Source organism: Melospiza georgiana, chromosome 2 (genome assembly GCF_028018845.1).
Source record: "Melospiza georgiana isolate bMelGeo1 chromosome 2, bMelGeo1.pri, whole genome shotgun sequence".
Lineage (NCBI taxonomy): Eukaryota > Metazoa > Chordata > Aves > Passeriformes > Passerellidae > Melospiza > Melospiza georgiana.
The window spans coordinates 105,066,770-105,093,701 of NC_080431.1; the positions used below are offsets into that span (position 1 = coordinate 105,066,770).

Here is a 26,932-nt window from a genome sequence, read left to right on the forward strand (position 1 = left end):
GTCATTAACTGGAAAATCCTGAGCTAATGTGCTATTACCAAACAATTCAGGCACTTTTTTTTTTCTTTTTTATTATTACATTAGCAATAAACTTTCAACATAGAAACCTCTAGGTATAACAACTCAAGTTCCATCTGTAACATCATGCTTGGAGAAAAAGTACTCAATAAATAAGACTCCCTTCAGTGACTTCCTTACTTGAGACTCGTATGCACACAGAACTAAAGGTACATAATATGATGTTTTAATTGAATACTGTACTTTAAAAGTAATTATTAAAACAGTAAAAAAGTTCTGCAGCATTCAAAATAAAGTTATTTTTTAATAAAGAAAGTTACAGCATTAGTTCCTTTATCCTTTTTTAAGTCTTGAGAAAGTTGTCAAAAACTGAACAGATGATCCCTTCGCTGTGTTATCTGTTTCAACTTCAGGATCTCAGCTCAGTTCAGGTTTCTGTTGCAATATTTAGATTTCCCTACACAGAGAAAAAAAAGAAAATCATTACTGTCAGTTGTAATAGCAGAAAAACCCTCCCAACCTTCCTAAGTGCTGTATGTAAAATGCAAGGTTCTTTCAATTATGGACTCAAACAGCACAACTATAAAGAGCTTACCTTAAAAATACATATGCATCATTATTACTTCAAATGAAATAAAGTGAAATAAAGATGTTCAGACCTGTTTAACAGATCTTAACAAGTTTTATCATTACAATAGGCAAAATGCTACAATTTCAGGAACAGTTTTAGTTTTTAGGAATTAGCCAACCAGCAAACAGTATGCTGTTAAGAAAATGGCTGTCATACCTATTCTTCAGGGTTTATTTTACTTTAATTCAGACACACTCAAATTCAGCAGGTGTAAAAAATCCCATAAAATTCAGAAGTCACTGATGAATCTCTGATTCAGTATCTAGCAGCCAGCATGTTTTAAGTATGCTTTATAGGTTCCAGACAAGAATCTTAACAGCCAATTATAGAAGAACACTGGAAATAGCTCACAACAACAAATTGTAACATTGCTATACCCATTTTACAAGGTCATAATTGGGGGGGGGGGGATATCTTTCTCCTATTTTCCACTAGTTCCAATTCAATTTAGCCTTCAAAGATAATACTTCTCAGAGCCCATGCAAATAGAAGATATATTTGCCCAGATACTTCAGTAACAAGTGATCTCTTTACCTTGTTTCAAGCACTTGGTTTTCTTTCTGTTGGTTGGGTGTTTTTTGTTTGTGTGGTTTGTTTTTTACAAGTGTGTTTCCTTAAGGGGTGTTGGGGGCTTTTTCTTCTGCCCACTGGGCTGTAAACGTGAGGAATTTTGCAAACAGCCGCAAGAACCTGTGCTTTAAGGTGCTTCTGTGCTCCAAGAGCTAAACTCTAATCCAACTACAAATGCTTATTTATTCAAGTGTGTTTACTTGTAGCTGGATGGACACAGAGTTACAAAACAAAAACTCACACAGAGCTGCAAGGGGCTGTGCAGCTCATACAGTCCAATTCCCCCATGTCACAAGTAACTTCATACTACTTTGATCAATTCCAATAAAGGATTTAGTATGTTTTAACTACTGATCCTCACAAAAGTTGCAACATTTTATATGGCTCAAAAGTTCTTCTGCAGTTCAAGATTATTGTTGGCCCACACACTCTGCAAATCAAAGTTTAAGCTTATCAAACCACTTTACACAAGACATTATATTGTGCAGGAAATTTTGTTCAGAGCAGCACCCCAGTGAATACTTTAAAGCACATAATTACAGAAACATAAAAAAGGAGAAGCACAAATGTATTAAAAAATTAATATCTTTCTCTTAGATTAAACAGGATAGAATATTTTGTTTCACAAAGGCACAATTTCTGGTCCTGTCAGTAGGAAGAGAAATCAGCTGAGCTTGAGGAAAAAATACTGAAACAGAAGGAACCACAGAATCTCAGAGGGCATCTCTGATTTGCAGTTACACAAAGCAAGTTTCAGCAAGTTTCCATAGAATAAACAGAGAGGAAACAAGAGTGCACAGTCAAGTTTGCCAGTGAAGTACAAAGAGCCAATATCCCAGGAAATCCCATCCAAGTCATCCCATGGAGATTTAAAAATCAAAATGGATCATATGAATATGCATATTTTACAAATGGCTTAGTGAGAAATAAATTAATCCAACTTACCTTTTCTTTGCTCAAAAATCCATCTCTGAATTTATTAGTGGCAAATCCCCTTACACCAACAGAACGTAACCGCTGGTACTTAGCCTGAATATATAAACCCTTCTGCACTAAGCCTGATTTATAATGGGATTGCAAACGGCCATCTGCAAAGTTGCTCTGTAAGGTGGGGGAAAGGAAGAAAAAGTGTGCAAAATGAGGGCACCAAAACTCAACCAGTTCATATTCACAGCTATACACATGTAAAACCTCCAGTACTCAATGACAGAAGCATGCATTGCAAGTGCACACCCTCTTCCTTTACATCCATGTATTATTTCTCAGACCACAGAGCTCAAAGAACTGGTGTATTGCACTTGCTGTTTAAAACATAGGAAATCATCTTCCTTGTAGGAAAAAAATAAATGCATTGTACAACATTTCTACATTTTTTTTCAACCATTAATGAGGCACAGTCCATCAACAAAAAACTTTCAGACAACACCGCACTGCCACTACCCAATTCAGTGATGCCAAACCTGCAGCAGGCACACATTGAGTCTGAAGTGTCACACTAACACAAGTCAGTACACATTTTTCCTAGAGCTTTAATGTCTGACAGTCTGAACACACAGGCATTTTCTATGCCTTTGATACCTCATGCTGGAAAACTGCAAACTAACCTAGTGTGGGACTAGGAGCAGAGGCCACAGAGGTATCAGAAGACTTAAAGGTGAAAGGCATTATAAAAACACAGAAAGGATATAGCAAGATCAACACTGATCACAGTAGCTAAAGTTTGAAAAAGATTTTCATTCCTAGGCACTCAGATCTCCAATAAATAAGCAGTAAATGTCTTTAGAGTAATAAAAATGTTATTTATCATACTTTTCCATAGTTTTACAACACTGCCATTTTAAGTTTTCCAACAGCCACTCCAAATTCAAGCAATGGGTTTTCATCTAAAACCAGAGAAAGCCTTCAGACCATATAAACTCTTCTTATCTTTTGCCTTTGAAGGACAGGAGAAAACAAAATATGTCACAGAAACAGCCCTTCTTGAGCATGACAAAATTCCTTTGGTGAAATGTCTCATTTTGACAGAGCAAGGATCACTTCAAGAAAAATCACATGCTCTGAGACTGCAATAACTTTAGTACCACTTTTTCCACTGTGTTTTCCACTGTGTGGCTGGTGAACAATAAAGCAAGAACTGTACAGAACAGAGGTTTCTTTATGCAAATGCAGAGGTTCTGTTATTTCACAAATCATTTCACCCAGCTACTTTGCAGGAGACAAGTGAGAATCTGGCCCCATCATTCATTTCCCCAGGGTTACTCTGATGGAGAACACTTGCAAATGCCCATTCAATGCCCATCACTTTCCTGGACAGTATCAGAGTGCAGGCACAAAGAACTTCCTTGCACTAGGCTGTATTACATAGGTATGTGCCTATCACAGGGAAAACTGAAGGGGACTTTGAATCCTGGATTAATGCCCTGAACACAGCACTAGAAGTTCCCACTTCCCCATTCCTGCTATGGTTCCCTTGACTTCAGTGACTTGAAAGGAGGCCTTGGTGGTCTGCCACTGCAATTGTATGACAATAAACAAAGGGCTAGAACAAGCAAGGGATGGGGAAAAGGTGAAAGGTATTAAAATTGCCTTATAAACAGCTTAGACATTTCAACTTAAGCATCTATGTGTTCTGTAAGTGGGAAGGACACAGCAGTAATATTAATGTAGAGGAGCATCAGTTACAGACAAAGCTAACAGATTATATATACATTTGGCAAATAGGCACCTCAGTCACACAGCTTATAGCAAAACAAGATAATCTAAAGTTTGTGGAAAACATCAAAACTTTTGGTCTAGAAATAAGAAAAGAGTCTGCTGAAGTGACAATCCAGGTTTACATCAGGACTGTTATAAATAATGCTAATGACAATCCCTAGGAGCCTGAAGCTCTAAAACAAGGGTATATGAGTAAATATATATGGCTGCACTGTGTGGCAGGGATGGAGTTAATTTTCTTCACAGCAGCAAGCATGGTGCTGAGTTTTGGATTTGTGACTAAAAGTGCACTGGTAACACACCATTGTTTGGCTATTGCCCAGCAGTACCTGCACAGCAGCAACAATTTTTCCTCTTTCCTTACTCTGCTGCTCAGCAAGGACATCAGGGTGGGCAAGAAGCAGGAAGGGGACCCAGCCAGGACAGGTGGCCCAAGCTGAGCACGGGGATGTCATACACCATATGATCTCCTATGGAACAGAAACTGAGGGAAGGGGGTTTTGGAGGAAGCAGCCATTGCTTGGGGACCAGCTGGGCATCAGTCACCTTGTGACAGATGGTGAGTGATGGCCCTTGCATCACTTTTTTCTTCTCTACTTAAAACTGTCTTCATCTCAACTCACGAGTTCTCTCACTTTTGCCCTCCACATTTTCCATTCCAGCCTGCTGGGAGAGGAAGGGAGCTGAGGGGAAGGTGGCAGCAGCTGTGTGGTGCTGTGCTGCTGGCAGGGTGAACCCACCACAGCCAGTAATACGCTGAACTTTTTTTAAGCAGTGAATGCAGTTTAGTTTTAAAGATCACTTTGCACTTACTTGTTTAAAGGCTGACTTAGTGATTCATGATAAAAGGGTCATTACAAAAAAGACCTTTTAAATTTTGTAAGACTTCTCCAGATCCTTTATAAAGTATTTTATAAGAGCAGTTTTTTCTTTTCCCAAAAACATAATGCAGACCATATGTTTTTTTTAAATACTCTGAGTAGTGATCACTTTTTGCTTATTAAATTTAAATGCCCCTATGTTATATATCAAGAAAAAACTGTGTGGGGCTTGTTTTGGGAGGTGGGGAGAGGGGAAGGCAAAGAATGGAATTCTATATGGGTTTTTGGTGAGGTTTTTGTTTCTCTGTATGTTGTAGTTCTTTTAAATAATTAGCCAAGAAAGTCCTGAGTGTAGAAGATAGTCAAGTCACCTCTATTTCATCAACAGCACAGCAAGAAAACTGTTGTGCAAAAGGAATTTAAACGTAAAAAATTAAAGAAATGAAGTCAAATCAACACCACTGTTTCCATGGCAATGATGAAAGTGCTATACACATAAGCAAACTGCAATACAAGTGCATATGCCATTTTCCCTATAAATATTAAAGCATCGTGGGACAGATCACTGGGTACTGCAATATTCATCTCTACGTGAGGTGACAACTTAAATGGACACTTTCCTGCTTGTACAACCAGCAGAGCTGCAGAATGATGTAAATGAAAGGAACATCAACCACCAACACTGCCTCAGGGATCCAGCAGTCAGTGCAAGATTCCTCCATCACCTGGAGGCTGACAATACAGTGGGGATACAGAATAACAGGCTACCATCTTCTAAGGTGTTGAAATAGTTGTGTCAGGCTTTGAACACTTCAAACTTTTTAACTTAGACAAAGACTTTCTCCAGTAGAGTCAAGACAGCAGTTTATGTTGGTGTTAGCTCAGCTATCTGACTAAGGTTGGCTGGCAAAGCACACCTAAATTGGAGAAAAGTCTTTTCATTCAACAGCTTTTATGTTTGGGGTGGGGTAGGAGGAAAGAAGGGGAAAAAAAAACCCCACAAACCACATTTATACTTCTCCATCTTTCAAAGTTTCATCCAAAAATTACAGCTAATTACCCTTTAAAATTCTACTTCACTATCTACAAAACAGAAAAGGTGACTATCTAGTCTGTGTATTACTTTACTCTTAAGAATGCATGTTAAAAATGTAGGGGCAATTTCAAGGTAGAAAATTAGTGTGAAGTTGTTTTAGATTTGACTTACACTTTTCTCACATCAACAACTCTAATTGGACTCAAGCAGAGCATGCCACTCAGCAGAAAAGGAAATGTTTTGTTTTTCTGCTGAACCCAGGATACATTTTACAATTAAAAGGCATTAGTTGGTCACTGCTCTACCTGAGAAAGAAGCACAGTTGCCCATCTCTTTACCCTCTTGAGGCCCCAAGAATAAAACCTCACTTTCAATTTTTTTTTAATGCATAGCTAGTATGCAAGGCATTCACATGACATTATTTCCCCAGAAATCCCTATATGAGTGGGTTAGTGAAATAACAGTAATACAGTTTTGAAAGTAACACAACTCGTGTCTCCCAGTCTTTGGAAAATGCTCAGGCTTCTGTCACAAGAAGGAAAAAAGCTCAGCAGCTTGGGTTTTGGATAGATGAGTTTTCTAGTCATTGTGCAATTCCTGCATTTCTTATTCCTGACTCTGCATTAACCTATTTATTTCAACTGCCTGCATACAACACTGGACAGCCCTGCTCAATCCACTGCCAGCCCTCTCACCTACTAAAAGCTAAGCCTCCCATTATTCCAACAGAAACAATTAGGCTTTGATGACACTATTTTTCATGGCACTTAATACCTTCAAAAGTGTCTCCTGTTACGAAACTCAACAGGTTCAACACCATTTTATAAAACAAACACTTTATAAAAGCTGATCTGTACCTTAAAGTGCCTTCTGATGGGTCCTGCATTTTCAAGGTGTCCTCTAATACGTCTGTGGGGGTAAGTGTCACTTGATTTTGAAGCATAATAAGAATTCTAGAAGGAAAACAGCAATAACTTCATGTTAATAAATTATTCAAGAAAAAAATATAAATTGTTCAGGTTATACTAACAAATAATGCAACACATTCAGTCTTGTACTGTTTGACACAATGACACTCTGAAGGAACAGGAGTAACAGGAGCATTGAGCTGAAGGGCCAGCAGAGTCCTGAGCAGAAGCTAAAGATGATACAGACCATCCTCCTGGAATGCCTTCCTCTTGGAGAGATCAAAGCAGCTGACAACACAATTCAGGTTCGCCATCCCTCCCTGCCTTCCAGAACAAATGCATGTATCAAGTAGAGCAGTCATGGCTTGCATCAGGAACAAGGGTAACAGGATTGGTTCTCTGGAGCTCCTGGTTAGCACAGGGCCATCACCCCTCTGTGTGCAGCACAGACACACCTCCACAGCAAACAAACAATGTGTAGCACATTGAGGTCCTTAGAAAATGCTGCTTTTAACTCCTTATTTCAAGGGAGCATTTCAGAATTGCTTGCCTGCCACACAAGCACAATTTCAAAAGCAAGTTACACAGACAGCTAGTATTGAAATTGTTGTATCAACACACTGAACAGCTGTAATCACACAGCTGTGGTTGCCTAAAACAGACCTACCTACCTCAGCCACTGACCTACCTGCACACTTTGGCTCTTTTCCAACTTCCCCTATGACAGTTACTTCTAGAGGATGTCATTCTCATCATCATTGCATATGATCACCAATATTTACAGAGGCATTGGCATATACTTGCATATATTGAAGTCCTCTATGCAGACAGAACAAACATGCTAATGAACTCTAAGCAATTAAAGAAATTTGTCTATGATCCATTCTTGAATAATCACACAAGCATTCCAATGGTGTTGAACTCTCTTAATAGAGGAAATTTCATCAGCTTGAAATAAATTTTAAAAAGAACCTAAGAAGAGAACTCCCCTGAAATATTTCATAAATACTAATATTTAATAATAAATCCAAATGCATGCTTTGCTGTTCTCAGAATTTCTGTCCTCTAACAACTACCAAACCTTTCTGGTAAAACTGCTAATAATGGAGTTATTGGAGAGAGAGGGTGGCTATAAATACAATGGAATGATGTTAGAATCCAAGATAACATAGTCTAAAAAAGAAAAAAGAAAGCTAACTTAAAAAGTTATTGCCTACAAGTCAACCATTCAGCTTCTTACAATGCCTTGACAAGAAAGGATTCAGAGAACAAAAAGAGAAGAAGAAAGATTTTATGAAGTGCGATCAAAATGGTTTTTGCAAGAAAAAGATAGGAACTTCCCAGTTCCCTTCCTATTCTAAGAAAATAAAGACGCTCCACAAAATCAAATTAACTTTCTTCATACAACAAAATTAAATCAGGAAGCTCCCAGCTGAAGTACACTCTTCCTTTAAGCTGGGAATCCAGGAAGATGAAAAAAAAATAGAAAAACTTCCCATTATAGTTCAAAATAAACCTCTAGGAATTAAAATAAAGCTTGCCTTAATTAACTCTGGATACAGCCTTCCCCATCCCCACCTTCTTTAAGACTAAAATACATTCACAGAAATATTAACATTAGAACTACTTGATGCATTGATGCAAAGGTATAGCAAACCACTTTTTAGGAAGTTCTTAAACCAGATCCTTAAAAAAAAAAAAAAAATACACATGTACACATGTATGCTTCTGATTTTCTACTTCACTCTTTAGTTAGCCTCCTTTTGTCAGGAGAGGACAAGGCTAAATGGACAAATCTTACAATCAAGCTTAGATACACAATTGTACCTTTCAGGCCTAAGTTTTTCTCAAGTTTAAACTCAACCCCCAATTACTGAATATTAACATCACAAACATTATATTTTGATTAGTTAACTAAAGCTTTTTATTTTTCTACTTGTCTGCAAACCAGCTTCTGAAAGGCTGACCATTAAGAGCCATTCTGTCTTCAGGATGTCTTGCCTTTTTAATACCTAAGCTTTCACACCTACTGTTGTTCCAAAGGAGTTACTCCTTACTGCAGTGCAGGACTTCCTAAAAGCTGCATGTCTGCAGTTCACTATTAAATAGAAAATGCAATCTTCCTGAATCTTCACCACATTTAGAAATAACTCAAGTGTCTTTTTCAAACCAACCTCCTATTTATTTGCAATTACAGTATTACTGTGGTGAATTAACCTTGGCTGGATACCAGGTACCCACCAAGCAGCCCCATCATTCTCCCTCAGCAAGGCTGGGAGGGAGAAAATAAAATTTTTAAAACCACATGGGTCAAGAAAAAGGCAGTTTAATAAAGCAAAAGCAAAGACTGCACATAGATGCAAAGAAAAATGTAAGATTTCTTCTCTACTTCCCAGCAGCAGGCAATGTGCAGCCCCTTCCCAGGAAGGCAGGTTTCAGTGCACAGTGGTTGCTCCAGAAGACAAATGTCACAATAACCAATTACCTCCCACACTCTCCTTCCTTTCTCTGAGCTTTTATTATTATCATTTCCTTTCTCCTGACTGAGCAGAGGAGGTCATATGGTCAGTTTGGGTCAGCTGTCCTGGCTATGGTCTCTCCCAAGACCCTGCCCAGGCCCAGGCTGGGTGTGGGGTGGGAAGCAGGAGAGGCAGCTCTGCCATGAGGAGCCGTGCCCAGCAGCAGCCCAACGCTGGGTGCTACCAGCACCTTCCTGCACCAGGGCCAAGCACAGCACTGGGAGGGCTGCCATGGGAAATGAACTCCAGAGCCAATGCAGTTACTGAGCCATTGGCACTTGCTTTGGGAGACCTGAATCTTAGTCTTGAATAAGTAATGGTTTTCACCATTAAAAACGTGTGTTTCTTTACACTGAAGGAGGCACCTTTTTATCTGCAAAGCAGCTACATTTGAGAGTTGACTACATGAAAGCTTCTTTTCATGGACCTCAGAACTAAGTTTCATGGACTCCTGGAACCCTCTCCATAGGGTATTAGTTACAGTGTATAAAGAATGTCAACTTATGTTAGTGTCCTCCTTATTTTGCAGCCATCAGAAAAAAAAAGTTTAGAAAAAAAAAAAGATTTAGAATTATACTGCACACATTAAAAAAGCTTTTCTGGTCTCATCAGTTCCCCAGGTTAACCATTAGAAACACCTGAAATTGATTACAATTCTTTAGAAAGAACTTTACACAGGAGACAAATTTACTTGTACTGGACCTAATGTTATTGTCTTGCCCACTTCAGTATTGAAGTAAACTGCAGAAAGATAGCCTAAAGTATAATTGTCCAAAACTAGGTTTCAAAAATGCAATATTCAAGAGATGTGACAATGCATTGTTTAACATTTCATCCCCAGGAACATTTTTCAGATAATTCTTGTTATTTCTGTAATTTGCTCCTCATTTTTATTTAAAATAAGTGCTTTACAGAACTTTTATCATAATGAAGAGAAAAGAAACACTGTTTCAGTAACAATACCACCCACACAAGATTCAGGCCTTCCCTTTGTACCAGTGACAATTAGAATGCAGGAAAGTATTCTTTTTTCTCAAACTACTTAACATTAGTTCAGATTATCTGCTCAATAACAAGGCCTACTATTTCATAATTTAGGTAATTACACCATTATGTGGAAGAAATGTGATATTAGACACAAACTTCTTTTATGAAAAGAAAAGGAGTGGTATCAAAGTGGTTTTAGTTCAGATGTACTAATCTCTGCTTCAAAAATACCTGAGGAAGTGCTCTTGCACTAGAACTGTGAAATTATGAGTAGTTTCATTGCTGAGCACAGACAGAAGATAAAAAAGCCTCACTCAAAATTTAAAAGGGCAAGACATCACAGATTGTTAAATTTACATCAGCATAGACAATGAAGCAAAATATTCATAATACATCAACAATGCAGGAGCTACTATTTCTACATTTAGGCTTACCAGATGAGGTCTCCCAATAAATTTCCTGAAAGGTGGCTTAATAAACCTCATAGGCTTTTGGAAACCATCAACTTGAGATGTTTGTAACTTTGAAAGACTACAGCTTTGCTGGTTCCTGATGTGTGAGAGAGAGAGTGAGAACAATTAACATCTAAATCCACAGCATATCAACACCATGTATTTTAAACTAGCTTATTCTAGCATCTGTATCACAAACGCAAAGTAACAGCTTATAAGTAAATTTTCCTAGGACAATCCAACAAATCCCTAGTCCCAGCTCAGAATTCCAGGGCCATGTGTATTCCCTTTCCGACGGCCGAGGAGCCGGGACGCTGCCCGGTGAGGCCCCGGCTCTGCTCCCGGCTCAGCCGCGCCGCGGTCACTGCTGCCCTCTGCCGGCGGCCGCGCTCCCTGCACACAACGCCGCCCAGGCTGCCCTGAACGCGCCCTGCCACGACATTCCCCATTTCATCCTCAGCAAGCAGCTGATTCTGCCTTTGGGCTTTTGCTTGCTTGTTTTTAACTGTTTTGTTGTTTCTATATTTTTTTACCAAGATTATTGCTAATAAAGATACATCCACAAACTTCTAAATAAAATATTTACCATGAAAAGTAACCACTAGAAGTCAGACTTTGTATTTTTCATAAAACACACAGAAACAGTTTTCATAGCTGCAAACAAGTTAAGGGAAAAAACAGCAGCACACTTGATAAGCTCAGAGGCACTGCCAGTATCTCAGGTGAGCTATGAAAGCCTCTCAACCTCAGGAAAATTCTATATATCACTCATGCCATTACTGCCCTCAGCCTGGAACCCCTGACAACAAACTCCAGGACATCCATACTTGGCAGGGAAACTTACACTTCTCAGAAAAGATAAGCAGGACAGTAACTGAGGAAGTGTGTTGGGGGAAATGAAGCAAGTCCAGGGATTTTTTCCTCCACTTGTTAACGTTTTTGATTCAAGAATCCCAAAATCAAGAAATTTCTTCTACAGCTTCTTAAGTCTGTTTTTCCAAATGTGTGTATTGCCATTAGTTGCTATTACAGACAGCACTTAAAATGAACTCGAAGAAAAATCTGCACAAGAAACTATGACTGCTGTGTGGATACATTTTATTACACTCTGGAAATTCAATAATCAACATTTCTATTAACAGTCCCTCTCTCTAATCAACCAACCTCACAACATCAAAAGTGAAACAGGATGACTGAGGTTAGCAAACACCTTTGGGGCAAAAACATTTAATAAACCTGCTGGAGGAATCCATAGGACTAAAACGCTATTCCAAAAATCTAAGTTTTCAAATTCTCCAAGAATGGGAAAAATTCCTATTATTTGCTGATAGTCCACATTTTATTACCAAACCAGTAGGGCAACAAAACAATATATTCATCCTAGAATGCTTTTACAGAACTGCAAAATACCAAGAGAATGGCACATGGAAGAGTTTAAAAATCTCAAAATTTTTCAAACTAACTTTGTCCTCTCTTCTCATTCAGTGCTACAGTTTGTGCTTGCTTTTCATTTTCACCCACTGCAGTTTAACCTCTTTCAAGTTAACACCTCATTACAGAGTAGTTTGCAATCTATGTCAGTTGGATTTCAGCCCCAGTCAAACTTATAAGGCCTAACTGGAAAAGAATCACCACAAATGTGAATGTAACTGTGCAAGGGGCCTAAAATGAACAAATAAGGGAACTATAGGCTTGGGCCAACAAGATTATTTGCTCATTACCTTGGAGTTACACCATCTACATGAAACACTCTCTCATCTTCATTCTTCAATCTCTCTTTTCTTCTCCTTTCTATATCATACCGTAGATCATTTGGATCTTCTAACACTCTTACAATGTTCTAGTTAAAAGGAAGGGTTGAAGTCAAGTTAGCTGCTAAGAACTCAACACCAACCTGCTTCTGTCCTTCAGGGGCAGCACCCTGTACATAACCTGCTAACATAGTTCAGCTATCTGCACAAAGGACAGGTTCACAGCAACCCAAGGATCCAAAGCCTAAAGCAATAAAAAGTGGTCCTAAAAAATTATCCTTCCTTGCACCATCTGCCTTTGTACAAGTTTCCAAACAACAGTGCACAGAGCACTGGAATTCTGCATGGAGTTGCCAAGGCAGAAATATTTATGTAAGTTTCAGTAAATCTTAAGTTCTACTATCCTTAATCAAGGAGAATCTCCATGTACCTGTACTATAGAAAAGGAATGGTTACTATATCATAGCAAGCAGAGCTTTAAAGGGGAAGACAGAAAATCTTATGAGCCCAGATGAAAGCATGGGATAAAATAGCATTCTGAGGAATTATGTGGATTTTCAGTCATTGTAACATTAGGGTAGAAGAAACATTAAGGTTTTTTTAACTCAGAGGAAAACCAAGAACCACAAATCAGTCAGGGACTCAGTATTTACATTATTTAAAACCAGACAGGAGTTGAAGCAGCAGGAATAATCACACTCCAGCTACTCAGGAGAACACATCTGCATTTTGCTGCTCAGTGAACACAGTACCACATACTGCGGTATCTGTAAATATGTTCAGATGTGCATTTTTTCAAAACACCCAGAACTACTGCTGGCCTTCACAGCATGTAGAAATTATGTCCCAACAGCAAGGGGAAAACATTGCTTACATGTATAATGTATCTCTAATAGCAACTTACTGCTTGCCAAAAAAGTTAAGCAACCAAGGTACCTGGTGGGACTCAGATGGCACGGTTCGTTTGTTCTGAAGTTCTGCTAGAGACATGTCAATCCTCCTGGAACACAAAAATACTGCATAAAAACAAATGCCATCACTGTAAAAGCAAAAGCATTCTTGACCAGGCTACAGAATGTGTTAAAGATACAGGCAGGTAAAAATAATTAATAAAAACTTCACACTGTGTAAAGTCTACTGAAGATTAATTACCTTAATGCAAATAAATTAAGACCAAAAGTTCAACAACTACCTGTGAATTTCTGGATCCAGATGTGTTTTCACTTCTTTTGTATTTGCACTTGATTTATCCTGAATTTTTGAGAACCGTTCGTGCAGAGTTATGTCAGAAGATGCAAAATAATTTGCTGTGAAGAGATATTAAATACAAGAATGTTATTTGTAGTATTTGAAATGCACAGTGGGAAAATCTATCTTTTAAAAGATCAACACTTAAGGATACCATGACAACTCTCTTGAAATGAAATTTCAAACTATTTCCACTTGCAGTTTAATATTCACAAATGAAAGATTAGACCAGCCCAACTTTGACACTCTTATTTGATAAGATTAAACTCAATTGTCAGCTCTACCATGGTAGTACTCAAACTACTTGAATCTATACGTAAAGATATACAGATTCAACACTGAGCATGATGCAGCTGCCTAAACACTAATCTGAAAATTTAAAGGAACTATACATAACTAGAGAGCTGTGATTACAGCAAAGCTCCCTTATTCCTGTCATGTTTTCTAAGCAAGCAGGTTACTCTCCCATACTAGCATAAAATCCTTTTGATCTTTAATCTCCCCAATAATGCCTCAGTTATGGCCTGAGACCTTCCTGCAGTCATCCTCCACCCAACTACTTTAAATCCTCAACCCACATTTTCCTTAAATACAAAAGGAAGCCAAAAAACAAACAAAGCCAATGGCAAACACCTGAGACTTACAGGGACCTCACATCTAAACCACCAGCTTTGGATTTAGGAATCTGCATTTGTAATGTGCATATATATATATATATATATATATATATATATATATATATATATAGCTGTAATAGATACATAAACATACATATACTTCAAATACTACAGCCACCTTTAACTTGATGAATAATTGTGATTATTTCCTGAGTAAATTCTTTTGAAGGGTCGTTTTCAATGTTTTGTTTTACAGACGCCATGTGCTCAAACACTGGATGAAAATTTTCTTTTTTTCTGCCAACAGCAACCAGATCATGGGACATCTGTCTCTCTGTAGTGTGACTAGAAGCAGTCCTAGAATAAAAAAAATGTAAGGTTTATTTTAAAGCAAATATCTAAATCTGAAAACTTGAAATAGACAAGTAGAGTAAAACAAATTAAGAAGTTCATTTTGTGAATAAATGGGATTAAAAGCAAAAATCTCATTTTGTACCTTTTTTAATTAAAAAACTAGTAAGGCCATAAGGAAGAAAATCTATCATAAAATATGAAGAGATAATTTCACTCTCAGGAATCTTTGTTTCTGTGAAGTACGCAATAGAAAATTTGTGACTTTTAAATTTAATTCAACTAGATTATCAAATATAGACAAAAATTAAGATCTTGACAGACATCTTTAGAATAATTCTGAAATGCAGTTATGCCTGTGTCTTGTTTAGAAGGAACTACCAGGCAATTTTCAAGAACAGTTCAGAGATAAGAAAAAAAGTCTCAGATCTTTAGGAACTGAATCATCACTTCAGCCTAGTGAAACAGCAGTGAAACTGCTTCAGTAGCAGTGTGTGAAAGAACATGCTTACCATCTTTTTGTAAATTTTTACTCATTCTAAGTAAGTTTACACACCAAATGGTTGCACTGCTGCTCAAAGATTATTTTGACAAGAAAGCCAACACTTCGGCAACCATACTGTTCTTGCTGCAAGGAAAATGCCTGTCATTCTAAAATATAAATTAAAGACTCTAAGAGCTCAGATAAAAGATTTTAGGAAGAGGACTTTTAATTGTTCAATCTGCAAAGTGATTATGTGCCTGGCCACACTGTATTAGAAGCATACAATACTAGAATTCCATACAAAAATTGTATCAGAAATAGCCTCTAGCAGATGCCAGAAATAATCTATTTTTCCCTAGCAAACTGGGAATAAATGCATGCAAGAAGGAATCCAAGCAACCTCAGGTTTATCTACCTGCTTCCCAGGTTTATAAAGAAACTATTATTCTCAGCTGAGTCATTTCAAGTCAGATGTTTCTTAAATGCCTAAAGTAATATGAATATTCCAAGCCGTCAGCTTTTGTAAATTTAACGTTCTTATCTTGCAAAAATAAAATATTTAGCACTTTGGGCTGCAGAAGCAAACCATCCATACATTAAATTAGCTGTAATCAATGCAGTGGTTTCTTTGGTCTGCAAACAACTACCGTGTCCATTGTGCATGACCTTCAAAAACAGCAGCAAGAGTCTCCTATATAGAGGAATCATCCTGTGGGTTTGCAACAAAACCAACAATTGTCCTTACATTATCAGTCAGGAAGTCAAATCCTCATCCTAGCCCAGCTGTGGGCAATGAGCATTACTCCCCTTTCCTCAGTCTTTAGTATTAGCTCCTTATAGGCAGTAACTTGTCTTTGTAACTCTACATTGTATTGTATATTTTTTTAATAGTGCAAAGAGAAGAAAATTAATATAGATATTTTATTTGGGACAACAGGCAAAATACCTTTAAAATGAAGGCTGATCATTTTGGAAAGGAAGGTAATGTCTTCCAAAAGCCATTACTACCAATATAAGATATTCTGGCCTGCAACAGCATGACAACAAGCCAGAAAACCCTGCAAGAACCTATCAAAACCAAGCTGCTTACTCTCTACTGTGTATTTATCATCAATGTCACTTTTTCTTCCATTGCAGCCAGCACTGGGAATGCTAAACACAAACACAAGTATTACACAGAAGACATTTGTAAGCAGACTCTACTGCTTTTCAGTTCTGATGCTTCAACAGGTTGCCACTTTGTTATAACAATACATGACAACCCAGAGATCTCCCATTTTTTGCAGTTTCACTGAACTTGAAATCTTGAATATCTGAATATGTGCTTGAGATTTATGTATTTACAGGTTAGCTGATTTTTAGAAAAAAGAAGGGAAGACAGTTTAAAAAAGTACTATTGTATTTCAGATGAAAGCACAGGACTACATTTATCTGCATTTGGGTTTTGGTCTTTTGAGGGTTTTGCTTTTAAATAAAAATAACACACTGACTTATCATAATCAACTTCCAACTACAGGTTTGTATCAGGCATATCTACTCTTTCCACTTCCTACATCTCCATAAGATGTTGGTTTTTGTTGGTTGGTTGTATTTGTTTATTTTAATAGAGGTTTAATAATTAACTTGCCCAGACAGGAAAGTTACCATTTTAGAAGAAATAAAACCAAAAAGGTACAATCATAGTTTGTCCTTGTTTGTCCTTGTCCTAAAGAAACCATGCTTCCCTCCAATATTCATAAACTGTAAAGAGACAGCAAGAAAGCAGAGGTGAAAGAAAACCAATACCTGTACTTGGTCACCATTTTCTTCATATCCACTTTGACTGTGAGATGTTCTCTCATACAGTTGGCCTCTGACACTTTGACATCTGAAACGGTATGACTTGCATCACGCTGGCTATTGCAGGAATCTACGTTTTTCCTCAATTCCCCATCTTTCCTCACTCTTTCATTCAGTTTGTTTTTACAAGACCTCAGCTCAACATCTGTTTTGGAAGAGTTAACACAAGCATTGCAGCCCTTCTTTGAACTGCATTTAACAGGTTCCTCAACGTGCCGTTCTTCAGTCCGCCTCGCTCTGCCCCCAGGGCAGTAATCCAGCTCCTTGCTGTTCCGGGCACCCTTGGAAAAGCCGTACTTCTGCTCTTCCTGCTTCACGTACTTGGGAGCTCTGTCTGCTGCAAAAGGCTTCTCCCCGTCGGGCTGCCGGCGCCGTTTGTGGCTGTACTCGTAGGCTATCTTTGGGACAGGCCCCCCCAGGTGCTCCCTCTCGGCCGAGCGCTGCGACTGCGCGCCCGGGTATCTCTGCTCCTCCTTTTCCTGGCAGGGTGGAAAAGAACGTTCTTGCTTCCACTTGGAATTTCTCGCTACATCTCCAGCGTCATACCTCTCCATTTCCTTAGCCCTTTTAGACGCGTGCCCATATTCTCTGTAATCGTGATCTTCAGGATACCTGTGTTGACATAAAGCAATTTACACTTGCACTAGAGAAGAAAGCGAGAACTTATATGTGCAGAATGTTGGACAGCAGAATGCGTGGCCAGTTAACCCATAATCCCTCGCGCCAAGGTACAGATGTGCAGGGGCTCTTAAGAGGGAAATATTATCCTTTCATACTCTAGCCAGCAATACGATTTACTTAAAAGACAAATACTTCACTACTACCAGTCGCCCATAATTAAACTACAAAGTGGCCAACGTGTTTCAAGGTGGATATCTTCAACTATAATGAAAATAGACTTTCACTTGAGGCTTTACACCACAATACCCAGGGTTTAATTATTTTATTCCTATACCTCTTCTGTAAAGAGCTCCTTGCCGTAAATTCATCAGAAACTCTTCTGGGTGACTGACCATACTTCTCTTCATGTAACCTCTGGTGCCTCAAGTCATCTTCATGCCATTTTCTTTCAAGTTTGCATGAAGCCCCTAAAGGTCTATGAAAAGGTTTCATTCCTTTTTCATTTCCAGTGACTTTGTAGTGATCAAACATGTATCTGTCCTCCATTTTGTGCTGGTAAAATGGACGATCATGCTCTTTATAAGGTACTTCCGAGTATTTTGGTGGTAACTGGCATCTCCTATTGCTTTCAGTCCTTTCAGATGAATGTGTTCTGTAGGGCTTATGACTGTAAGCATCTTCCATGGGAATTCTTTTCAAGTTTGGTGAAGGTGACCTACGTTCATATATTCTCTGGTGGTTATTTCCATGAGGTCCAAACCTGGAATTGCTTTGTCCATACTTTTCATCTTCTGTTCTCCAAGGCATAGACTTTTTTGGGTCCTTACGAAAGCTTTTATATTCACAGTCATAATTAACATGAGCATGTCTTTGCCTATGGTGCTCTGGAGTCCTAAAAGCTGGAGATAAGGACCTAAAGCAAAAATAAAATCCACTTTGAGTAGTTCCATAAAATTACATCAATTTCTTAATGAGAACATCTATTTCCTAAGGAAGTAGAGTTCAGTACATAATTTTAATCAGCTTGTAAAAATATTAACACCAAGATATCGAAGTGGCATTTTTCTGGCTGAGTACCAGGCTTACTTTTACTCTGTTGAAAGTTTTCATAGTAAAAATACACACTTGAAATTGCAGCAAGTCAATCATTTTTGTCTCTTCGAAGTGTCTTATTTAAAACTAAAAATAATTTCATATACATGAAGTTTCCACTACATTGAGAACAACTGTTATACATATTTTTGCACTTCTCAAGCATTCCCTATCTTTCTTTTTCAGCGCAAAGAGAAAAAAGGGAAGGAAAAAAAAGTGTATGAAGAAACTTAAAAGGGGAGGAAAATGCTTTTTCACATTTTCTTTGCATGCCAAACCAACCTTCGAAACTGAAAGACTGAAACATTACAAAATGTATTTAAATTGTCATACAGGTAAGCCTTTTCCTGAATAAAAAAACAAGTTTGAGAAAGATGCTTTGGCCTTTTGGATAATTGTATGTACATGTTCACACATGTATACACACACTCTTCCACACTCACTGCAGCTTTTGCAATTAAAGATTCAATTGCATCACTCAGCTCTGCATTTTCACCTACAGTTACAAAAACGAGGGCAACCTGTTAGGAATTGTTAGCCAAAATCTCCTTAAAATAAAGAAAAAACAGCACAGGCCACTAATGACAACCAGAAATAATCGCAGACGTAACAGTGCTGCTTATATTCAAGTATTCACTGCACACTCTTTACACACTGTTTAATAAAAAACATAAAAAACCAAGTTGAAATCAGCTGTTTCCTTTGTGCACATACTGCAAATGAAGAGTTTGGAAGAACAATTTTCTCCATTTCTGCAAATGAGTTCAAACTCAGAACCACAGATGTTCCTAAAACCACAATGACTGATTTCCAACAGCACCTACACTGTGGCTGCCATCCCACATTGGTCTGGTTAGGGCTTGCATTTTAATGAGAGCTGGGGCTGCCCTTACTCAAATGACATTCACAACTCTCAATCTAGTGTGGACATAGGTAGGATTTCCCTTTTTAAAAACAAAAGAAACAAGTGAAGAGCCCTACACATTTTTCTGAGTTATCCAAACTCCCTTGGTCTTGGTCATCACAACTGAAGTCTGTTTTGAAGAGATACCCAAAACCAGCAGTAATTTCACAGTCTCAAAAGCTTGCAATTGTATTCTACCCTCCTGATTTTAGCACCTCAAATTTGTACTGCAAGTCTTAAAAATGAGGCAGGTAACTCCCAGCATGAAGTAAGCTGGATGTTATCCTGGTGACAAACGTCAAAGACACGCGCTACCAGGCTGATGTCCAAGGAGAAGGGCAACGACTCCCACATTTCCACATGCTTTCACTCTCTGTTATGCTGCAAGGCATGTCTAACTCTGCTAAAGATCAGTTTACAAATCAGCCCCAAACTTCAGAAAGTCCGAGGTGTTTGAACCAGAAAACTTTAAAAAAAAAAAAAAAAACCACCTAATTTTTAATGGTTCCTCCCTGTAGGCCAAGAAGCAAAACAGAAGCAAGTTACAGACATTCAGTGCACAAGGTGGTGCTTGAGAAAAAATGACCCTAACTAGTTTGGAGCTTGGATTTTGTGCTCAAGGTAGTTGTAAATCCCAGAATACAGAAGGTGAAAAGACTGCAAAAACTGAACATTTCCAGCTTAAGAGAAATTGTAATAAAATCACAAGTTGGCAAAAAAATTACAGGTGTTCAGCTGTACAACAAACTAGAGATTTCAAAACACACTTCACAAATTGCAATTCTGCATGCCATTTTCTTTCTTTAATGCAAGTTTTAGGCCCTAATTACAAATCCTTACGTAGAGCTACATTTCAGAACACAAGCTGTAGATATTTACCTTGGTTTCCATCGTGGTGATCTTGATCTAGATCTTGTCATCTTCTCTCATGCGTTTATCAGTTTCTTGAAGCTGTAAAAATTATATAATTTACTATTCTAATTACAAATTACATCAGGAAGTTTTTTTAACAAGTGTAGTACTAGAAGCTTCAAAGTTAGGGTGAGGTATATTTTTAGGATGTTTCACATCAAAGGCAAACCTCCAATACCAATTTTAAGCAAGCAACTTTTCTCTAGTTGCTGATCTTAAAACACAGTATATTTTCTTTATAAAGATTTAAATATTTGATCATTGTTCCATTTTTCTCTCCATTTTTTAATGCTATCAATGTCTATTCAGCCTGCTGTTAAGTGCTAATAAGCTCACAAGCAAGCTGCAGCAATGAAAAATACATTAGTATGTGTTGAATACTGTAGATGATAGAGGGGACAAACAAACAAAGCTTTAAAAATAAAGTTTATAAAGGAAAAGGTTTTTGCATCAAGTTATATCCTGAGCTTCATACATACTGAACTTCAAATTTGTCATATACATCAAAATTTTACATGACTGCAGACTTCTTGTAAACTTCAACTATTCCATAAAATCTTAACTGCTAGGTTATCACATACTCCATCCAAAATATACCAGGTACAAAAAAATCACTCTTTTTCATTGTTGTACTTCACCTGTTAATAACCTACTAACTAGACATACACCAAATAATGGATGCACTATGACAAAGTGCTGCCCCTGACTCCTGAAGGTAGCTCCTGACAACCCTTCTCATAAAAGCTATGAAAGAATGAAAAAAAACCCCTAGGAACTTCATAAAAAAGTGATGAAAGTATATGCAAACTCACCAGTAATGGACTGGTGAACAGGAATTAAATGACTGTTCATTATTTAGCAAAGACAAAGGATTAAAGCAGAATTAAATTACTGGGTAACTGGTTAAAAACTGAAGTTTGGACAACATAACCATGCCTACAGATTTAGTTACCACAAAATGCTTTAAAGGCCAGAAATATAGATGCAAAAACAGATCTATCAACAGCTCTAAAGTTAATGAACAACCAACCATTTGAAACTGAAAGAATGCACCCAGGTCAATGCCAATCTATATATGCTATGGTATTTTCTGTAGTTTTTTTGTACAAACACTCAGGGAGACAGAGAACTAGTCTGAGCTAGCAAAGTATGGCATTTCTGACACTCCCAGTGCTCAAATAATTCCTCTAACTAAATCTTTTGCCTAATGAACTGAAACTGCAAAGGGAGAAAAACACGCAAGCTTTAAGGCACTACCTGAAGTAGTGAGCACCCACATGCCTGACCCAGCGCCTCACACCCCTCAGTCACACCGGCTGCTCAAACAAAGTATCACTCCTTGCTATACTTGACTTTTTGGTATGATTACCTCATGGCTGAAACAGTAGGATTATAAGAGAAGAATATACAGCATACTTCTGCTGCCTGCCCCACAGGCAGGCATTAGACAAGCCACCTCCTAAACTAGAAACTGCTCGTTGAGCTAACCAGATATTTATTTGCAAGATGTAGCAATAGCTTAGTTCTAAAGAAAAACCTGTATAACTTATTTTTTTGCTCCAAAATCAATCTTTTCATGTAACAAACCACAAGGTTGTAATTGTTGCAAGAGATAGTGAAGCAAAAAGAATCCAACTCCAAAGTACCCCAAGGACAAGATAAAGCATTTGCTCTCTGAACTCTCAAATATGAAGTTATCACTGCCTCTTATAGCCTAAAGACATATCTGAGGACTGCACAGCATGATTAACTTCAGGCCCTTTGCTTACTTGAAGTCATACTAGTCAAAGTTAGATATGATGCTCCAATGCCACTATTCATTATTTTTCAAAGAAAAGCAATATTGTGATCTATATTCCTATATTTCACCCATGAAAATACATCTTACAACAGTATTTCAGAAACAACAGCAACAAAAAAACCACCACAAAAACAAAAACAAAACAAAAAAAAAAAAACACAACAAAAAACAAAAAAAAAAAAAAAAAAACCAAAAAAAAAAAAAAAAAAACCCACCACAGTCCCTGGGTAACATATTCCAAATGTGGTACATGCCCAACAAGCTCCAAAAGCTCCAAAGATTCACTACTACCATCTCTTCTGGTAAATTTTAGAAGTGACAGTGTTTTTACATGCCAATCGAATTCTTCCTTCCTACCTTCCCTTCAGTTCTGAACTTTATTCTTCATTTTCAAATGGGTATGTAAACACCAAAAAGACAAAAGTACCATTAAACTCCACCCAACTATCTGTACAGAATTTGATCTGCCAGACTGATAAGCTAGAAACTGGGCACACACAACACCAATTCCTTATTCTTTCTGAGACTGGCTAAACAATCATACCTAAAAGCGTGAGAAAGACTGTGACAGCACATCCTAGATCTTGCCTTAGGATAAGGAGGACTGCTGTAATTTCCAATGATGACATTCCTTTTGTTTAGTGGAAAGAAGTGCTCATCTCATGCACCTCCTAAAAATGACCCACGCAGTAGGATTTCCTCACAGAGAAACACACCATATGAAGGCAGCAGTCGCTCCCCCGCAACAAGACTCCCAGTGTAACACCAGAATTGCAAATCAATCTATACAGAATTTGTAAACTTAGCTAAATCCAGGTTGAAGTCACCTTTTTATGGCTCCATAAAAAGCAAGTTTTTTTGTAGGATGGTATCAGGTAGTAAGCCTGTCTGTAGCAGAATTACTTGACTCAAGTGAAGGCCCTACAGTTTGCAAGTAAGGCGTCCAGGTGCTTCTGAAAAGACAGGTCATGATGGAGCAGAGGTGCCAGGACCTGGCTGCTCTGGGCTCTGAATTTCTCCAAGATGTTCTGCTGTACTTTGGGAGACACTGTCACTATGAAAACATGAAGTGTTGGAATGCATGAAATAGAAGCCTCTCTGAATTGCTCAGAGAGAGAAAGGAATGCAGGGATTGAACTGGTACCTTTAGAGAAACTGAAATATATTAAGCCACACAGACATGAAGTAGGAGTGCAAGTTTTAGTTTTAAGCAAGTAGAAATATATCTTAAGTGCCTTAAGAGACTGTGTTAGCTAGTAGAAAGCCCTAAAGCCTAGTTTAAAGTTCAGTAGTGATACCTTTCAAAGATTAACTTAGCTCCAGACATAATGAAAACACAGCAGAACGTTGCTTACATTTCTAGACAGAACAGACAGAACTACATACATAGATTTTGTGTAAGAACTGACATTATTTTCACACATTAGAATTAAGCCCAGATAACTGTAGGAAGAATGTTTCAGAATCGTGTTTTTAGCTGACTGGATGATTTATTAATAAAATCCCTCTGTACTGGGGTGCAAAAAAAGGTGTGGTAGCAGCTTCTGCTGCCCCTGCTCAGAACATCGGGACTCTGTGCCAGAAAGCTTTTAGCACAGACTTTACTACTCTGAACTCTTTGCCTTCCAGGCTGATGCATTCATGCAATAAACAACTTTACAACAATCAACAACTGCCCCAGTCTCTTTAAAGACCTAAAACCCACACATAACTCGACAATGAAGAACTATTTTTTTAACTAAGCAGCATTATTAGGTTCAGAGTGCTGCTTGTGTTTGTTAGTTACAATAAGTGACTCATTGGAAGAGTTATCAGTAACTATGCTTAGATAGTTTTTAAATATTAATGGGACTCTCACCTTTTATTTTCTTTCCCTTGACTTTTGGAACTGGACTCAGACAACTTCCCTCTTGGGAGAAATGGCCTCAAGCCTGCTACCAGCTCTCCTTTAATTCCACCCTTGGGATATTAGTGTTTTGACAAGTACAAAAGTCTTTAACAAACCTGAAAGGAGTATCTTAAGACAAGTAAATCAAAAATGACCAGAAACTGTATGGATGTGCCAACTTGAACATAGGTTCTTGCAGAAAGGCTGTAGATTTTTCACAACTAGCACTCCTGAACAGAACAATCTTCTATCTCTTTACTTTCTCCAGCATGAAACAAGAAATCACAAATGACTGCAATCATCTAGCTGCACAGAAGGGAACTGGAGCTCTTTCTAATGCAAAGAGCCCCAAATTAGCAAGCCCCAAACAGCCAAAATCCTGCAGGTAAGAGCACAGACTGAGTAGAAGCAGTTAACTCTGCTGGAGCAGACTATAAATGTGTGTTTTACATGACTTTCTGGTGCCTTCCATCATCACATGGAACAGATAATGGAAGAAACCTTATTCAGGACACACAAAGGGCAAACCAATACTAATAGTGCTCATCACCAGGGAGCTGCTCCTCAATGGCTCTCACCTATAGTGAAGGAAATGTCCTCCCCCACCCCTTTTGGAGGGATTGCCTGATCACCACCACAAACCTTTCAGAGGAGAGAGGGACAAGGAGGTCTCATAGGCTGGGTCCCATGGCTGACAAGAAGACTGACACTGACACTTGCTGTAAAAACTACCCACACCACATTCTCTCACTCACTTCACCCAAAAAAAGATAAGAAGCAGCTCCAAGCTTTTCACTGACTGCCTTCTAGGTGGGGATCAGTCGGAAGCTGCAAGAGACACACCAAAGTCTGTATTGCTGCAGTGTCTGTCAAGAAAGAAAATCCAGGAATTGAGACTCTCAATATCAGGACAATCATGTATTTGACAGAAATACAATCAAATTAAAGGCTCAGCTGCAATCCAGACTTCAAGTTGGGGTTTTTGCTGGTTTTTTTTTAGGTCTGCAATACAGAAAGTCATTTACACCATCTTTAAATGAAAAGCATAGAATTGGTAACTTCTCCACTGTGTAGGTTATAAGAGTTGATTCAAAGGCTGTCCTATGCAGTGTCCACTCCACCCACTATCCAAGCAGAACACAAGCCTGGCACGTTCTTGCCCACTCATCTTTGAGGCAAATCTTATCACCACCAAAACCAAATCCTCAGGAAAAAGTATAAAAGCATCTCCCAGCAAACCAGTCTCAATGTTTCTGAACGTGCAACAGGATTCCTGTAGTCAGTGCTTCCAAGACAGGCTTCAGTACCATCCCCTGTTAGCTCTGCCAGAACGTGGAGGTGACTCCCAGCTCAAGGCACACCACCTCAGGAAGGACATGTGTAACACTTTGAAAGCTATGAGCTAGAAAAGCCAAGTCAAGTTTAAGTCAAGGGCACACACCCAGCTGACACAAATGAAACTTGGCTGAGGGATTTCTAAACCATTCCCTCTTTTAGAAAACAGCAGGTAACAGATCAATGCAAATGACTGAGAGCCAAATTTCCATCCTCAGTTCTCTCATAGGTCTCTGATATTCAACAATGACTCTTTATGATTACAGATCCCTTCCCCTGGGCTTTTATCACTCTTGGAGCACCTTCCACCTCTCCATGGATATGCTTTGAATCTCCACAATATTCTGTGACAGGTCTGAGGCGACTGCAGTCTCACAGCCTAAATCCTCACCACCAACATCATGAGGGAGATAATCCTTTATATCCCCCCTCCACTTCTCATACCCTGCTATATTTAAGAAATTTCCAGATCTGGTCCACAGTACCTCGCCAGGCAGCTGTGGCAGAGCAGCTGGGAACAGAGGGCAGCAATGGCAAGAGGCAGCACCACACTCGTGCTGAATGTGTCACCCCTCAAGGTGAGCAGCTCTGATGCTCCAGTTTCTCTGATGAGAGACTGGGCCTCCCCAGCAGCAGAAGCACCCCTTCAACCTACCAAAACCACATCCACTGTGGCTTCAAAAGCTGTCCTCCTGCTCAGCTTTATCCTTGTTCTTCAGCACAAGCTGGGGAAGGCAGGCTTTACACAGGTTGTAACAGACAACTAGGGAGGTAACTGTGCCAGGCAGGGGCAGCATGTGGGGATTGCTCTCCTCTGCTTGCTACACAAACAGACACAGATAAAAAAAAAAAAATGATTGTTCCCCCTTACACTAAAAGTAGGATGAAGACTTATTACAGAAAGTACAGGCCTAGCTCAAGCATACAGAATTTCTTAGTGGACCACCCAATAAATTTTAAGGAATTGCTTAAAACACATACAAAGTATTCCCCCATGCCTACATATTTGAGCAAATGATTAAAAATAACTGAGTAGGTCTACAGAGCATATAACTTTTCAGTGAGTTCTCATTTAAAATCGACCCATTTAATTTCACTAATTAGCAGGCAATGCCTCACCTTTGCAAAAGAACAGATTAGAATGCCAGCTTGGAAAGACTGAGAAGGATAAATCCCTACCACATAATAAACACGGTATTTCACTCTCAAACTACTTTTTTTACCTAAAGAAAACCCAACCCATAAATATATTAGTGAGCCATTTCCATAACGTGTTGAATTGGAGGCCTTTAACACCTGTTCAGCACAGAACTTCACAGCACCATACCCAGCCACATCTGCTGACCAGTTTCTAAGGGGACACAAGAGGTATGTTAAATCTGCTTGATTTTGATTGTCAGTCTTAGAGACAGACCATAACAACTTCCTGCCT

General features: G+C 38.6%; 1 protein-coding gene across 1 annotated transcript; it reads right to left on the minus strand.

Moving 5' to 3' along the window:
• Positions 1-222: 222 nt before the first annotated feature.
• On the minus strand, positions 223-26,234 carry BCLAF3 (BCLAF1 and THRAP3 family member 3). The gene is made up of 12 exons (XM_058018357.1): positions 26,156-26,234; positions 20,444-20,515; positions 17,903-18,481; positions 16,894-17,559; positions 14,452-14,630; positions 13,601-13,715; positions 13,345-13,408; positions 12,379-12,497; positions 10,640-10,754; positions 6,649-6,744; positions 2,165-2,320; positions 223-475 (listed from the first exon to the last, which is right to left on the minus strand). Exons 2-12 carry the CDS (start codon positions 20,482-20,484, stop codon positions 446-448), a joined length of 2,160 nt encoding a protein of 719 aa, XP_057874340.1. The 5' UTR covers positions 20,485-20,515; positions 26,156-26,234; the 3' UTR covers positions 223-445.
• Positions 26,235-26,932: the final 698 nt, after the last annotated feature.